Source organism: Oncorhynchus masou, chromosome 12, assembly GCF_036934945.1.
Source record: "Oncorhynchus masou masou isolate Uvic2021 chromosome 12, UVic_Omas_1.1, whole genome shotgun sequence".
NCBI classification, from domain to species: domain Eukaryota; kingdom Metazoa; phylum Chordata; class Actinopteri; order Salmoniformes; family Salmonidae; genus Oncorhynchus; species Oncorhynchus masou.
Genome location: NC_088223.1, coordinates 27,823,445 through 27,841,145, shown reverse-complemented (window position 1 = coordinate 27,841,145; position 17,701 = coordinate 27,823,445). Strand labels below are relative to the sequence as shown.

Sequence of the window (17,701 nt, the reverse complement as noted above, 5' to 3'; positions counted from 1 at the left end):
TAGGTACACGCATAAAACACTTCACTTCTCCTTCCAAAGAAGCTCCTCTTTAAATGGGTTTCCCTGAGTTCAACATGAGGATTTCAGAGAAATGAAATCCTGGCTGCAGTCATAACAATCAATGAGCAATTAAATATCTTTAAGAAATACCCATACTCCTACACATGATTAGTGCAGAATATTGTTGCATTGGTTTAAGCACAATACACTACATGACCAAAAGTATGTGGACACCTGCTAGTCGAACACCTCATTCTAAAATCATGGGCATTAATATGGAGTTGGTCCCCTCTTTGCTGCTATAACAGCCTCCACTATTCTGGGAAGGCTTCCCACTAGATGTTGGAACATTGCTGCAGGGACTTGCTTCCATTCAGCCACAAGAGCATTCGTGAGGTTAGGCACTGATGTCAGGCGATTAGGCCTGGCTAGCAGTCGGTGTTCCAATTCCTCCCAAATGTGTTCAATGGGGTTGAGGTCAGAGTTCTTGCATGCCAGTCAAGTTATTCCACAATGATCTCGACCAATAATTTCTGTATGGACTTCACTTTGTGCATGGGGGCATTGTCATGCAGAAACAGGAAAGGGCCTTTCCCAAACTGTTGCCACAAAGTTGGAAGCACAGAATCGTCTAGAATGTTATTGTATGCTGTACTGTAGCATTAAGATTTCCCTTCACTGGAACTAAGGCGCCTAGCCCGAACCATGAAAAACTGACCCAGACCATTATTTATCCTCCACCAAACTTTACAGTTGGCACTACGCATTGGGGCAGGTAGCGTTCTCCTGGCATCCGCCAAATCCAGATTGGTCTGTCGGACTGCCAAATGGTGAAGCTTGATTCATCACTCCAGAGAACGCCTTTCCACTGCTCCAGAGTCCAATGGTGGCGAGCTTTACACCACTCCAGCCGATGATTGGCATTGCACATGGTGAATTTAGGCTTGTGTGTGGCTACTCGGCCATGGAAACCCATTTCATGACGCTCCCGGCAAAGAGTTAATGTACACGCTCCACGCTTCAGCCCTCATTGGTCCCATTCTGTGAGCTTGTGTGGCCTACCACTTTGCAGCTGAGCCGTTGTTTCTCCAAGACATTTCCACTTCACAATAGCAGCACTTACATTTGACCTGGGGCAGCTCTAGCAGGGCAGAAATTTAATGAACTGACTTGTTGGAAAGGTGGCATACTATGATGGTGCCATGTTGAAAGTCACTGAGCTCTTCAGTAAGGCCATTCTAGTGCTAATGTTTGTCTATGGAGATTGCATGACTGTGCTGGATTTTATACATCTGTCAGCAAAGGGTGTGGCTGAAATAGCCGAATCCACTAATTTGAAAGTGCGTCCACATACTTTTGTATTTATAGTGTATATTATGAAGTCAACTGAAAATGAAGCCCATTGAAAGAGAAAGTAAAAAGTAAGGCATAATTGTTTGCTTAATACAACCACGAATCTATCAAGAGGCTAGAACCAAAGCCGGTTTCTGTTTAAATAGAATTGAGCTACAAATTGTGATATTTTATCTATTAGAAAGAGAGGTAGAGAGTGACAATGAATAAATAATAAATATAAAAAAGATCATATCTATATACAATAAAGTGGTGTAAAATATTCTATCCACTCCTGTAAAAGAGGAGTAAATACTAAACCCATAACCATCTTATTCAACACTTGAGTCCCTTTATCCTAGCACTCAATCATGAAAATATGTCCTTAAAGAAAGAAAATAATGCTCACCATCCAAGAAAGAACATGTGATACCTTTGGCTTTCTAAATATTTTTCAATACAAGTCATGTATTTGGGCAGTGAATGAGAACACCCCTGATATGTAGAATATGTTAGAAAGCCATGTTTACATCCATAGTAAAAACGGTGGGACGGACGGACGGAAGACAGACAGACAGACAGACAGACAGACAGACAGACAGACAGACAGACAGACAGACAGACAGACGTATGTCATATACAATCAATGCTGGTCTCGCATTTAGCCTTGAGTCAAGGCTTTGTAAGGGAGGGAGCCACATCCAACCACCCATGAGACAAATGAACAGGCTATGGCACTTATGACAAGCTGTATTGTACACAGTCCAATCGGCAACCATGGTGTACCAACATTCATACAGCAGAAAGGGTTAAAACATTCACTTGGCCGTAGAAATGCACAACGACTTATAATACCTGAAGATTTCAATAAGCAGAAAGACACACTCCTTTTTGTCCATGAAACAGTCTTAGAGTCAGGACACCTATATCTGTACATTCACTTGTATGATTGTACTTCCTTTACCATTTTCTAACAGAGCAGAGCACTCACAATCATCCCCAGGAAAATCCACATAGGCTACCTCTTATTTAGCTGCAGCAGGGAAAATACAATTAAAACACTGAGCTAACTCTCAATCTCAACTATCAATCACTTCAATAAAAGTACACATTTCTTGCTGTTTGTGCGATAAATAAAGACAACCTGATGTAGTTCCAAAAGCAGCACTCCAATGAAACCTTTTGATTGGCTGAATACCTGAATCGATCAATCATAGCTCTCCCTGGGGGGAAAGGGGGCATGGCTCTGCTCCTCTTCCTCGTCCCTCAGTGACAATGCTGTTCCCTGAGCGCCAGGGGAGGACTGCTGTGCTTTGATTGGACAGTTGGCCACCATGTGACTGATGCTCTGGCAAAAATGGCACTTCTTGGGCTGAGGAGGTAGCTGGCATTCTTTGGCATGGTGGTCAGGTCCTCCACAGTTGTAGCATCTAGAACACAGTGGGAGAGAACACACAAATACAATGATTTCAGACAGGTAACACATTCTCCACCAGAGGGCAGTGTTCTTCCACATATAGTTTCAGATTCCTGAATTTCCTCAGATCTCATCTATACTGAACAAAAATATAAACGCAACATGCAGCAATTTCAAATATTTTACTGAGTTACAGTTCATAGAAGGAAATCAGTCAATTGAAATAAATTCATTAGGCCCTAATCTATGTATTTCACATGACTTGGCAGGGGCGCAGCCATGGGTGGGCCTGGGAGGACATAGCGCCCCCACTGGAGAGCCTGGTCCACCGACTGGAGAGCCAGGTCCACCCACTGGAGAGCCAGGCCCAGCCAACCAGAATGATTTTTTCACCACAAAAGTGCTTTATTACAGACAGAAATACTCCTCAGCACCCCCCTCATCAGACAATCCCGCAGTTGAAGAAACTGGATGTCCTGGGCTTGGATGGTTACTTGTGGTTTGCATTTGTGCCAGGTTGGATGTACTATCAAATTCTCTAAAACAACGTTGGAGGCGGCTTATGGTAGAGAAATTACAATTAAATTATCTTGCAACAGCTCTGTTGGACATTCCTGCAGACAGCAAGCCAATTGCACCCTCCCTCAAAACTTGAGACATCTTGAGACATTATGTTGTGACAAAACAGCTGCCTTGTATTTTCCCCAGCACAAGGTGCACCTGTGTAATGGCCATGTTGTTTAATCAGCTTCTTGATATGCCACACCTGTCCGGTGGATAGATTAGTTTGGCAAAGGAGAAAGGACCACTAACAGGGATATAAACACATTTGTGGAAAGAAATTGAGAGACATTCTTTTTTGTGCTTCTGGAACATTTTTGGGATCTTTAATTTCAGCTCATGAAAAAAATCGGAGCAACACTTTATATGTTGCGTTTATATTTTTGTTCAGTATATTACATGATTAAGTCAATCTTGAGAAAGTATCTGCTTTAATAGAATGACGGCCTCTTATGTATGCATAGTTTATTTACTGCATGATTGTATGTATGTGTGCGTGTGTAGGTGTATGCTTGTGTGTGATCATGTATAGTGCATTAAAACCAATGCTTTAATACATACATGTCACACAATCTTAAATCAGTAGATGTTGAGACTATAATGACAATGGGGAATTTTGTAATTGCATTAACTCCAATGCAGATGAAGCCCTGGAGCATCAGAACCTTCCCAAGCTTACTACCACTTCCCTCCTTCCTCTGTCCTCTGCCCTTTTCCTCTGAGTACCAACCCCCTACCAAACACACATACACAAACACATAGACCCTCTCCTAGGGAGCCGTTGGTTATTGATCAGTGTGGGCACCAGGGTGGGAGAGGAGAGCAGAGGGGGCTCTTTGTTTCAATACTGCACCCTGAGCTCTAACCCGTGACCCCTCTTTCTCTCTGGCTTTGCCTTCCCCCCACCTCATTTACACACCACACCCACTGTTGCCATGGCAGCCATGACCTATGACCTCTCCCAGGGCACTTACATCTGGTATCAATTAAATGGATAGGATCCTTTTCCCTTTTCTGCATCCCCTATTCCCTCTTTACGTCTGATTCCCACTGTTATGATTGTGAGTCAGCGAGAGAGACATAGACAGTGTTAGATACACTCACATCTATGTGGTGTTTGACGTCATAAGAATCGATAGGCACATAGGTGCTGATTCAGACCTAGGAAATGTACGCCTTTTTAACGCAGACTTAGCTTATGTAGGTAAGACTTGAATGTAGACTATGGAAAATGCATTCAAAATATAGAAAGATAGTCATGAAAACATATGCATATTTGTCTCAGTTTCAGAGCCCATGGGTAGATTTAAAAATCAAACATGATTTCTGTTTAGGGAATAATCATGAATCCTACTTCATGGAAAAATAGAGCCTTTACGCACTAACTCCAAGAAATTGGTTTTATTCATTCAGAAAGTTGCCACATTCAGATCATTACTGGTAACATTGGAAGTAGTATAGCCTACAATATAATTATAATATGGAGAATAGTATGCAATAGTATGATATAATAAATATAGTGCCTTGTGAAAGTATTCGGCCCCCTTGAACTTTGCGACCTTTTGCCACATTTCAGGCTTCAGACATAAAGATATAAAACTGTATTTTTTTTGTGAAGAATCAACAACAAGTGGGACACAATCATGAAGTGGAACGACATTTATTGGATATTTCAAACTTTTTTAACAAATCAAAAACTGAAAAATTGGGCGTGCAAAATTATTCAGCCCCCTTAAGTTAATACTTTGTAGCGCCACCTTTTGCTGCGATTACAGTTGTAAGTCGCTTGGGGTATGTCTCTATCAGTTTTGCACATCGAGAGACTGAAATTTTTTCCCATTCCTCCTTGCAAAACAGCTCGAGCTCAGTGAGGTTGGATGGAGAGCATTTGCGAACAGCAGTTTTCAGTTCTTTCCACAGATTCTCGATTGGATTCAGGTCTGGACTTTGACTTGGCCATTCTAACACCTGGATATGTTTATTTTTGAATCATTCCATTGTAGATTTTGCTTTATGTTTTGGATCATTGTCTTGTTGGAAGACAAATCTCCGTCCCAGTCTCAGGTCTTTTGCAGACTCCATCAGGTTTTCTTCCAGAATGGTCCTGTATTTGGCTCCATCCGTCTTCCCATCAATTTTAACCATCTTCCCTGTCCCTGCTGAAGAAAAGCAGGCCCAAACCATGATGCTGCCACCACCATGTTTGACAGTGGGGATGTGTGTTCAGGGTGATGAGCTGTGTTGCTTTTACGCCAAACATAACGTTTTACATTGTTGCCAAAAAGTTCAATTTGGTTTCATCTGACCAGAGCACCTTCTTCCACATGTTTGGTGTGTCTCCCAGGTGGCTTGTGGCAAACTTTAAACAACACTTTGTATGGATATATTTAAGAAATGGCTTTCTTCTTGCCACTCTTCCATAAAGGCCAGATTTGTGCAATATACGACTGATTGTTGTCCTATGGACAGAGTCTCCCACCTCAGCTGTAGATCTCTGCAGTTCATCCAGAGTGATCATGGGCCTCTTGGCTGCATCTCTGATCAGTCATCTCCTTGTATGATCTGAAAGTTTAGAGGGACGGCCAGGTCTTGGTAGATTTGCAGTGGTCTGATACTCCTTCCATTTCAATATTATCGCTTGCACAGTGCTCCTTGGGATGTTTAAAGCTTGGGAAATCTTTTTGTATCCAAATCCGGCTTTAAACTTCTTCACAACAGTATCTCGGACCTGCCTGGTGTGTTCCTTGTTCTTCATGATGCTCTCTGCGCTTTTAACGGACCTCTGAGACTATCACAGTGCAGGTGCATTTATACGGAGACTTGATTACACACAGGTGGATTGTATTCATCATCATTAGTCATTTAGGTCAACATTGGATCATTCAGAGATCCTCACTGAACTTCTGGAGAGAGTTTGCTGCACTGAAAGTAAAGGGGCTGAATAATGTTGCACGCCCAATTTTTCAGTTTTTGATTTGTTAAAAAAGTTTGAAATATCCAATAAATGTCGTTCCACTTCATGATTGTGTCCCACTTGTTGTTGATTCTTCACAAAAAATACAGTTTTATATCTTTATGCTTGAAGCCTGAAATGTGGCAAAAGGTCGCAAAGTTCAAGGGGGCCGAATACTTTCGCAAGGCACTGTATACCCGCACTACTTAAGTTCAATGTCAGAATATGCATAGAGAGAAAAGTACATACCAAGGGAATAAAGTTATATTTATATGTGTGTAACTCTGTCCTGAATTTCCCCCAAAGAGGATAAATAAGTCTGTTTGATGTCAGCATTGTGGCTAAAACGGTAAACTTGCCAACTTTCATGATGATGATACCAGATATTTTTTCAGTGACTTCAACACACTCAGACTATCTGTAAACAACCTTGCCAGATAAGCTCGTTGTTAATATTGCAGCGATCTTCATATTTAATACTATAAGCAGGGTCTTACAGTGTTTCCAAATCATGGAATTATTTTGAGTGAGTGGGGATACCTGGAGATGCATGGTTCGGCTATGCGCCATTTAAAGATGTTAATTGAACAGTCTCACCTGTCCCCCTTGGAGCGTCGTTTCTGTTGCCCCTTAGGCCTCTTCTCACTGCCCACACACTGTGCTCCCCCTGGCCCCGTCACCGTGACAGACTCTAGGCCTTTAGACGACTTCTTGAAGGTAAACTCCACCGCCTCGCCCTCCTTCAGGCTACGGAAGCCCTCCATGTGCAGCTTGCTCTGTGTAGGTTGAGAGGTGGAATAGGTGGTTAGAGAACAGGAATAGGAAACTGTTCCAAAGCCAGAAGAGCTCTATGTCCAGTTTGCTTTCTGGAGGGGAGAAGGAGCATGAGTGCGGTCAGAGGAATGGTTTAGAATGGCATGAGAACTGTTCTAGGTGAGGGTAGAGTGAGAGCTTACTCTGTGAGGGAATGGGGAATGAGGGTTCAGGGTTGGAGAAAGGTTCTTAGGTCAGGAAACTGTTGAGAAGATATGAAAACGGTTCTAAGCCTATGAATTACTGTGGAGAGCAGTTCTGAGGCCAGATAGGGTGCCCTTCCTGTGCCTACATGGTGTGAATGTATTTCCCAGCCTGGTCAAGAAGCAGACACAAAAAGACGAATTAATTGCTTGTGCATATAGCTGGTCCGCTTCACATGTTGTCTTCTGAGGTGTTTACAGCTGAGAGCTGATCCTTAATTGGGTTGTACATGCATACATCAATGTTCTGCATAGGTTTCAATACATCAATGGAAACATCCAGGCCCTCTCTCTCAGGGGCTAACCCCTCAGCCAATCCAGATTCCAGTCCCATTGACAGCCCTGTTAAAACATCAATGACTACTTACAACACCCCTCCCCCTTCAGAATGTGTGTGGACAGCGTTACCCCTCCCCCAAGGTAGTCACAGCATTCCAAGCTCCAACCACCTCCCCTTTCTCTCCACCACCACACACACACCAGCCAATAGACTCTCCAAAAGAACTACATCTGATCAAATCCCAGACTGACCACTGCTAAGGATGCCGGGAAATGGGGGTTAATATTTGGGATAGCTGGCTAAAGGCACATAAAGAATGGTTTCAAGAACATTTGTGTCCACCTTGAGAAAGACATTTCCTTGTCATTGTCACCCTTTATCCAGGGGCTCTGGAAAGGGAAGCTTGAACTTCGTGGCAACTTAGTTGTATCTTCTTCATGTGCTTTGCCAAGCTGCCTGAGCAGCGGTAGGTATGACACCAATTTGATACCATGAGTGTTCCAAATGTATAAGTCTAAAGAGATCAATGTCAAGAATCATGCCTTGTTAAAGACCTTCCAGAGACACAGAACGTGTCACTCATCATTATACTATGCTCATAGAATTGTTTTGTTCAAGCCAATCTTAAAATGTTGTGGAGTAGCATTTGATGATGATGATGATGATGATGGGGAGAGGGCTGTGATGTGGAGGGTCAGTTTTGCATGCCACCTGTCTTAACTCAGACACCCATCTCTCTTCTGGGGGGGTTGAAGTGATCATGGTGGGAAAGGAATCCAGGTCATGATGGCCTGACAACCTTCAGCATTCCTTCCTTCAGTACCAACCCCCGTCAGGAGCTGAACGGCCCGGAACTATCCCCTGAACTCTCCTCCTTCAATCACCCCCCACACCACCCACCTCTACCTCCCTTGACTGCTTTCTTGTGAATTAACACAGCTCTCAAGCTCTCCCTTTATCTCTCCATTTCTTTCAACCTCATTCTCTCTCACACACAAATACACTCTTATCCACACAATCACACACTCATAATAACCCAACACACACTCTTAATCCCCCCACACACACACAACCTCTCCACCACACCCTCTTCGTTCACATATTAGCCAGATCATTCACAGATTAGTACAAGATCACAGCCAGCAGGATTTCCTCTCTCCTACATTGATAACAGCAGTCATTGTCCAGCAGCACCTACAGGCCCCTATAAGGGCAGAGGTGGATTAGGAGCAGGGTAATGTGGGAATTTGAGAACTTTTTAAAAGGTGAATCACTAATTTTCTTCCTTTCGATTCAGCAATTTATGGTAACATGTAGCAGAGAAAATTGAGGTTAGGACTTTGCCCCCCCCCCCCCGTTTTACAGGGGGCGGAGGACTAAGGGTGGATTGGTTGGGGCTATGGGCAGAGGGGCTGGGTGGGTGGGAGTCAGGGTATGGCTAGTTTGGGGTGGGTGGGCTGCCATACGAGAGGCCAAGTCCCCTGATGTTTGAAGGCCTTTATAACAGGAAGCAGGGTTGGAGGGGGATTGAGAGGAACGAGCCTTGTTATCTCTGTTTAGACTAACCCCTGTCTCCCTGTCTACTCCTTCTAAATGCAATTGCTAATATTAGCACTTTCGGACCAAATCCCCACGTAAATCAATCTCCCCCATTTAGCATGTTTTAAATGTCATGGCCCAACTCTACCTTGAAGTCCCTCAGAGCTCTACCTTAACTCAGGAAGGACAGAGGAGAAGGGAAGAGTCTCGTCCGTTATGGTACTCAGCCCTGTTGATAATCCACAGGTTAAATTGATGAAACAACCCTGGATTCATTAGGTTGTCCGTCCGTTAGGATGCTTCACATTCCATTCCATTTGAAATAACAACTCGATTTCCCCTCATGTTTTAACTAATTCCGAAAAGTTAGATAACACTTATTCCCCCAGGATTGACTGTCATTCATTATCAGCCTTTGTAACGTTTTAGGAAAACAAAAAATTGTCAATATTTTGTTTTATATTGAACCCGTTCTTTGTTTTTTCAAAATCAATATTCTCATTCTCAGACCTTTCATTTTCTGGTAGGTCTATTAAAATACCAAATACAATCAGACCTTTCATTTTCTGGTAGGTCTATTAAAATACCAAATACAATCAGACCTTTCATTTTCTGGTAGGTCTATTAAAATACCAAATACAATCAGACCTTTCATTTTCTGGTAGGTCTATTAAAATACCAAATACAATCAGACCTTTCATTTTCTGGTAGGTCTATTAAAATACCAAATACAATCAGACCTTTCATTTTCTGGTAGGTCTATTAAAATACCAAATACAATCAGACCTTTCATTTTCTGGTAGGTCTATTAAAATACCAAATACAAACAGACCTTTCATTTTCTGGTAAGTCTATTAAAATACCAAATACAATCAGACCTTTCATTTCTGGTAGGTCTATTAAAATACCAAATACAATCAGACCTTTCATTTTCTGGTAGGTCTATTAAAATACCAAATACAATCAGACCTTTCATTTCTGGTAGGTCTATTAAAATACCAAATACAATCAGACCTTTCATTTTCTGGTAGGTCTATTAAAATACCAAATACAATCAGACCTTTCATTTCTGGTAGGTCTATTAAAATACCAAATACAATCAGACCTTTCATTTTCTGGTAGGTCTATTAAAATACCAAATACAAACAATCTATTATTATGAAAAAGTATGATTTTTGTCTGTAAGTGTTTCATTCATTAGCTAGTTTTAGGGCAATATGATAATCAATTTCCCTAAAGGCTACCATAATCTTGCAACACCTAATCAGAAACATAATCAGATTCAACAACTGATTGATTAAACCAAGCAGGTTTGTTCATGGCTGTCTTATATGTTCCTTTTGAGAAGTTATTTCACATTATGTCACTTCTTGACAACAACATTAAGCTTCTTATTTCACAACTGATTTCAGTTGCCATCATGCAGGCTAGAAAGATGATGGGCCTTGGGTTCCAGTTATGAAATATAATCTGAACATAGGATCAACAAAATCTTGTTTTAATTTTTTAAGCAACTTGTCTTTATGTATGATGCTGGTTTTGATTTGGAAATATTAGCTACATAATAAGTTATAACCGAGTAATAAACTAATATAGGCCTAATAAGAGTTTTTTAGTCTGTAAAAATAACCTTATTAACCACATGCACTGCTGAAATATAGGCCTACCTATTTTGGTAAAGGCTCAAACTAGAATCAGCTGACTATTTCAAGATAATGTTGTCAAATGTTTAAAAGAAATTAAAAGCTCTATTGCCTCATGCCCAACATATAAGCTATGAAAACATGTAAACTATGAATTCGTTTTGAATGAGTGCAGGAAAGGGATTTTTCAAACATTATAAACAATGATAGATAGGCCTATATATTTGCATGATCGTTCAATCTCTAATCATAAATTAAAACGCTGAAAATGCTAAATCACGGAGGGAAACGAATAATTACCTACCTTAACGAAAACATCACAAACGTGTGATATTTACATTGTTGATAAGTTTAAGACATACATTTGCACAAAAACGCGACAAGGGGGCATTTGGACCTGATTCGAGCTCGAGCCAGGCCTTGATGAACATCAACACCACATTCTTCGAGTCCCAGACCCACAATGGAGCTCACCTGATGAACGAAAACATCGAGAGTCTCCTCGAGCGGTGTCCCATCTATGTTGGTCATGGACAGGAACCCGAAACCCATCCGGACGTTGAACCATTTACACACGCCGCTGCCACGAGACGAACCCAGATCATCCTCCAAGCCAGTGGCTTCCTCCTCTTCGTTCTTTGCACAGCCCCCTTTCGAGAGAAAAATAATGCCACTCAGTCAGTTTAGAAAATATAGATGTTTGAAATATATCATATCTTGTCAACAATCCTGGCAGGAAAACGAGTTGGGCCGGCTTTTACACTGATGTTTTTCAGAATCAGTGCCTTGAAGAAGGCATTTAATGGGTTGCGAAATGGGTTAGAGCTAGAGAGCAGCGCAGCAAGCTAGGAACACATGGTTGTAAACACTGCTGATATTCGAAACAATGTCGATATATTATCCATACGATATAAAAAAATATATTTTGAAAAACTGGAATATTAGACGGTCTCTTTTTCAAGTTGTTTCGAAATGGAAACGTATACGCTAATAGTGATAGTGTTAATAATAATAAATATAAAAGTATTATACATAACAAGGCGATAATAATTATGCATTATTATAAATAATAATATGCGTAAAAAAATATAGGTTAATCGAAATAATCTCAATTTATCAATTTAATGAATATAAACTTTTTAAACTGATCAATCATTATAATAATACAGATTGTAACTTGTTGATTTACACGGTACAGGCCTAAATAATTCCCAAGCACGCAAGGGATTGACTCTGATAATGTAGCCTAAATAAAAGTTTCATCCCATGAGGAGCCACGAGAACCGAGAACACTATATCTTTGAATATTTGAAGAAAAAAATATAGAAAATATGAATCTTGAATATTCAGTTACCAATGAAAAGTATAAAGCCAAAGGCATCACCTATAGTCATACTTTATCCCAAAACTTTACCGCAAGCACTGGAAACCCTTCTTCCGTGAAAAGAGATAGTAGGTTCCAAATCGGAGAACAAATAATCACAACAACATTCTCAGGCAAAAGTGTTTCGGAGAATGTTCCTAATTTGAACACTGATGACAGTCCTACCTGTAAACTGCTGTTCGGAATAAGAGCCCATCCCTTTCCCGGGTATATTTTCATCCAGGTTTACCGTGTCCTCCTCTCCCAAATCCCCCTGCCCTGTCCACCTCCAACCCTTCTCCACTCTACACAACACTTTCCCGCAAACGGTTCAATAACAAAGACGCAGAAGAGGAACGGGTCAGCAGTGGAGACAAAGAGGGTTGGAGATACTTTCGCCCTGACAACCAGTGGTGTAAGACTGCTGGGAAGCATTTCTCTAAAGAATCCCCAAATCTGAAAGACAATGCAATGAAACCCAACCCACCCTCTTTTTTTTGTCTCTTGTCATAAAGATATCTTTCCATCGAATCCCCCCCAAAGATCTTCAAAGAACCTTTGGAACCATTAGAACAATTGCGTGTACCTTCTGCCATGGTTTGGGGGGTTCCTGGGTCTCCTACAACTCCAGAAGAATCAGGCAATAAACGCTGGTTGTATCGTCAACAAGCCCGTTTTTAAGTAATCCCTCTTTGAAAAAGATTGTATTTTCTTTACCCTGGTCTCTTGTCCAATATGGAGAGCGAGCCCCCTCTGACTCTCCTATACCTCTAATATCAACCCCCACCTTTTCGCTCCAGCCCATGTGATGCTCAATTGCGATCTTCTGGCTGATAAATTAGACATTCCACGGTGATAGGGCCCAAATTCGCAGAGCGACCAATCAGTGACAAGGACCACCTAGCTGTTAGCAGCGGGGCCTTGAGCGAACCCCACTCTTTTTCAGGAGAGGAGAGAGCCACAACCCCCACACCGCCTGGAGCATTTGAATATGCATAGTCGGTCACTCAGGTGCATGGTTTCACGGAAACCATCTAAATTAAACCTTGCTCTTCCACATTCCACACCATCATGTTTGAAGTTAAAACGAAGGACATCTAAATCCAGAAGCATAAATCAACCTATAGCTGCGTTCTGTTTAAGTTTGTTGCATTCACACAAAACACACTACAAACATCACATTAAAATACATATATAAACCAAACAGAACATAGGTCGATATCAGAAAAATACATTCAGCAAGGGACAGGAAAAAAACATGAACATTTAAAGTAGCTGATCTTGCAAAAAAATATTCAGGATATGCCTACATGCATTCACCTTCGTTACTTCATTTGAAACCATTTGAGCTAAGATATTTTGCTACTGTCATACATGTTTAGGACTACTATCTACCACACGCTATAAACAAATGAATAAATGCGTATCTCTTGAGATATTCCTTCCACACAACCCTCCGGTGAAGGATGCTCATCATTTACCATAACTTGTTTGCTATTGTGTCCTAGCTTGGGGCTGCACGGTCTGTGAAAGGTCTTTTAATTGACTGATTTCCCTCAGAATCGCTGATGGATGCAGATAATGAATGTGAACGTAAACAGAGGGATTGAATTGCCTTGTGTGAGAGGAGGGCCTATCTTTATAGGCTACACTTCTAGGCTATATGTAAAACCTGTCGGTTTCTGCACCGATTTGACACATATTGACACAGCGATTTATGGCCTCTGAAACCCAATGGTTCCGTGACGATGAGTCACCTTTACCGGATCTGCGCTCTAACTCAGCCATCTATGCTTTTCAATGGGAACTGTCATGACATTGACAGTGCAGGGGTCATCCGGCTTTCCTTACAGCACTAACTATGCAGCATTAACTCAATAGGCTCCAAGACTTCAATTGATACAAGGGAACCTCATCACCTGCACCCTCCTGCCTTACCCTTCTTCTTTACATGTGGGCCAACGAGACCACATGTGACAGTCATTTTGGGATGGACATAGGATCCTCCATCTTACCAAACCATGAATCATCCTAGAGCATGACCTACCGAAGAGATATGTAGAGAGAGAGAGAGAGAGAGAGAGAGAGAGAGAGAGAAGAGAGATATATGGGGAGAGAAAAAGAGTGATAGAAAGAGCGAGAAGAAGAAAGAGGGAGTGTGGCAGATGGAGGGATCCAGAGACAGAGAGAAAGAGAGAAAGAGAGATGAAGAGCGAGAGGGGTTAGCTAATTAAAGCTAAATGACTGGTTTCATTCATATTCTCCTCGAATAATCCTCTGTCTCTCAGGCCAGGCTGCTACACTGCAGGCTTCTCTGGGTCACCATGGAGACGAAGGGCGCTGGATCTGTCTGTCAGAGAACAAAGAGGGCTGGCCTTAAGGTGACCCGTGTCATACACTGGGGCTTAGTAATTACAATGCTTGGACATGTGCTCACTGGTCACACACACTGTAACCCCCCACCCAACTGCCACACACACACGCATGCTAGCAAACACACAAATGCGTACACCCACACCACCAGATGTTATGTAATAGTGACTGAAAGGGCTGGGGGGTCTAAGTGTTGACCATCATTCCTCTAACAGCAGGCAAGATATCTGTAAGATTATCTACAACCAGGCTGCAAGAGTCTATTGTGTTTATCTTTTGACGAGGGTTCATTCATTTATTGTCTGTATGTTGTGTGGGGCATGAGGTGTACTGATCCATGTTTTCATATCAAGAACTGCTTTGAGTAGTTCACCTGTGAAACACACATGTTAGGGGCCTTGTGGTTGGTTGAATGAGAAAACAGCCCAGTGGCTCCATATGGTTTCAGCTGTCAGCTCCCCTCTCACCTTCCTCCCCCAGGGGGCAGAGCACTGATCAATAAGCTGATCCATCTATACCTGATCCATATATCATACTATGATGCTCTGTCAGATAGTCTTCCCTCCCACACAAAAAAAACTAACATTTTGTTAGAAAAGATTGTGACTTTTACAACTACTTTTTTCAATTACTGTGGTAAATTTTTCAGATGCATGTGGTCATAACTGATAACACTTGTCTTATGCTCAGAACCTTTGATTGAGCATTCATTTGGAGTTAAACACTTCTTTCACCCATGAGTTATTCATGCAATGTCAACGTTTTTTTGTGAAATACCATGAGAACATTTTCTTTAGTCACCAACGCATCAAATAATGATAGGCTCACTGTTTAGTTATTTTAACTCATGTAATCTAATATCAAAAAATGCATGTTACAATTTTCAAAACTGATATTTTTGAAATGCTGAATAGAAGGTATATAGCTATGTAGCAGTATGTACCATTTTACAGCATAAAAAAAGTCCTACTGTTTCAGTAATCTTACTGTAAACAGCACATACATAGAATAAATCATAAGATATAGGGGTATTATGGCATGTACTGTAAAGCAGAAGCCTACAGTAAAAAGGTGTTGGGATAGCCTGTTATGCCAGTTCTGCCCCATGCAACATTACACAAGATCAACTTTTCTATGTGACCTGTTACTGTAACTGCTACAGTATCACCTCTCTCTCTCTGCTTGACAAAATCATCAGCTTACAGTGTATCAATGAAACTCAGATAATGAGTGGAATATACTGTAATTTACAACCCAAGTATTTCAGCAGTGCATTGTACACTACTGCACCATAATTTCAAATAGAAGCACATAGGGCAATGTGTAAAGAGGTACTCTATTATATTGAAGCACACTGGCTGATGGAGTATGATAATGATGTAGTATTTACAGCCACATCCATATATGATTTGGTTTTACCTTCCAACTTAAATTTATGTCAATTGATACATTTATGATGTAAAAATATAGCATTTGACAATGTTTGGAAGTTCTCCAGATGTATACTAAACCAGGCACTATACAATTTTGGTTCAGTAATTCAGTAGTATGATTACCCGTTTTTAACAATAAATAAAATGTATCTAGAGTGTTTGATTGGTTCATGTGTTGAAGTCAGTAACATGGAATAAGACTATTGGGGCTGTTGAGAGATCTTAAGGTAAGACAGTTTATCTCCAAGCCATCTGCTGAGGGAACCAATACACCAAACTACTGTCTGTTGGTTTTGCTGATTATCTGCCAAAAGGGGTTGAGCAACAACGTCCTAAAAAAACAGTTCATTTTCATATAAGAATTTCAGATATTCACAGTCGTGTGTTTGAGTGTGTATGTGTGTGTGTCAGAGCAGATAACATTTCTAGCTCACATTTGAAGATAAACGTTCAAATAGCATTTTTGTTCTCTGTTTTATTGTCTCATATACCGGATAGGTGCAGTGAAACGTGTTGTTTTACAAGGTCAGTAGTACGGCGCCCCTTGTGATATTTAGGATTAAGTGCATTGCTCAAGGGCATATCGACAGACTTTACACCTTTCCGGTTTGCGTATTCGAACCAGTTTCTTTTTGGTTACTTACCACTAGACTATTTCAGCACCTTGGACAGCTCTTATCGTTAAAGCGAACGCCCGAAAAACAAACCGTTAATGTTTTTTTTTAAAGTTCTATCTAGCCGGTCCACGAAGACGAGGCCTAGTATTCAGAAGAAGGATTCATTTATCAAGACACAACGTTGTATTTTTTCATATCAAGTCAATTCCAGAGCTACAACACGGGATTGATGATTTACTTCAAGGTTTCTCGAGCTATATCGTTATTCGACAACGAAAAGTGTCCATGTTAAATTGTTCTCACAATTCAAACTCGTTTTAATGATACATGGAGTCCCCCTAGTGGTAACGGATTTATATGCATGCACACAGTGGGAGGTGACATCTTTCTCCATCATCGCCAAAGACCACTGAACCTGTCACTTTCATTAATACCGTATGCCTCGGATGCTCACCAGTCATATTTCTCACATCAAGATTACTGTTAAACAATGTCTCTCTCATCCCACTAGATGTCACTCTGGTTCTGTTACAATTTTGCGGGGGCCTATACTGGATCGAGGCTTGTTTGAATGAAATAGATGGAGAGTTTATATTTTGGTGCATGGAACCTAAAGACAAACTCATATACAAATCATAATGAAGACAATATCAACAGAATAACATAATGAAACCAATTTTGTTAGCTATATATGCTAATGATCTTTGAATGATGGGTAAAATAAGAAGCCTTTAAAAAAGAAAACAACAAAAGAAAAATAAGAAGCCTGAGCCTATAAAAAGCAACACAAGCACAGTCAGGTTCCCTCCATAACAGAAAAGCCTGACTGATTATTATGGAGAGGCAAGCTGTGCCAGTGGACTCGATCCGGGGAGAGGATCCTAGCCGTGGGTGTCCACTCCACTCCGGTTCCCAGTGCCCGCTGCCGGTGCTGCGGCCCTAATCCCACCGTGTGAGTGGGTATCTGCCTCCCAGTAGCTAATCCTGCCAGGCCTTCTAGCTCGTCCAAAATGATGTGGTGGGTGGCATCATCTTTCATCTCAACCATCAACTTCAAAGCTTCCACATATTTAAATGTTTTAATGTTTTCGACATCCTCAGCACACGGATGCTTCGTGGAATTGGAAATATCCCGTGTGAAATGCAATAATAATCAAGGCAAAGTATTTCAAAG

At 41.2% G+C, this 17,701-nt stretch overlaps 1 protein-coding gene across 1 annotated transcript; it reads right to left on the bottom strand.

Moving 5' to 3' along the window:
- Positions 1-2,446: 2,446 nt before the first annotated feature.
- On the bottom strand, positions 2,447-17,566 carry LOC135549285 (protein lin-28 homolog A-like). Its single transcript, XM_064979300.1, has 4 exons — positions 17,382-17,566; positions 11,216-11,414; positions 6,861-7,039; positions 2,447-2,762 (listed from the first exon to the last, which is right to left on the bottom strand). The coding sequence occupies exons 1-4, from the start codon at positions 17,564-17,566 to the stop codon at positions 2,540-2,542; spliced, it is 786 nt and encodes a 261-aa protein (XP_064835372.1). The 3' UTR covers positions 2,447-2,539.
- Between the last annotated feature and the right edge of the window lie 135 nt (positions 17,567-17,701).

Coding starts and splice junctions, on each gene's coding strand:
- LOC135549285 (XM_064979300.1), bottom strand. CDS start 17,566: ATGAAAGATGATGCCACCCACCACATCATTTTGGACGAGCTAGAAGGC. Junction 7,040..11,215: donor TCGATGTTTTCGTTCATCAG/GTGAGCTCCATT, acceptor CAACCTACACAG/AGCAAGCTGCACATGGAGGG. Junction 2,763..6,860: donor CGACGCTCCAAGGGGGACAG/GTGAGACTGTTC, acceptor ACTGTGTTCTAG/ATGCTACAACTGTGGAGGAC.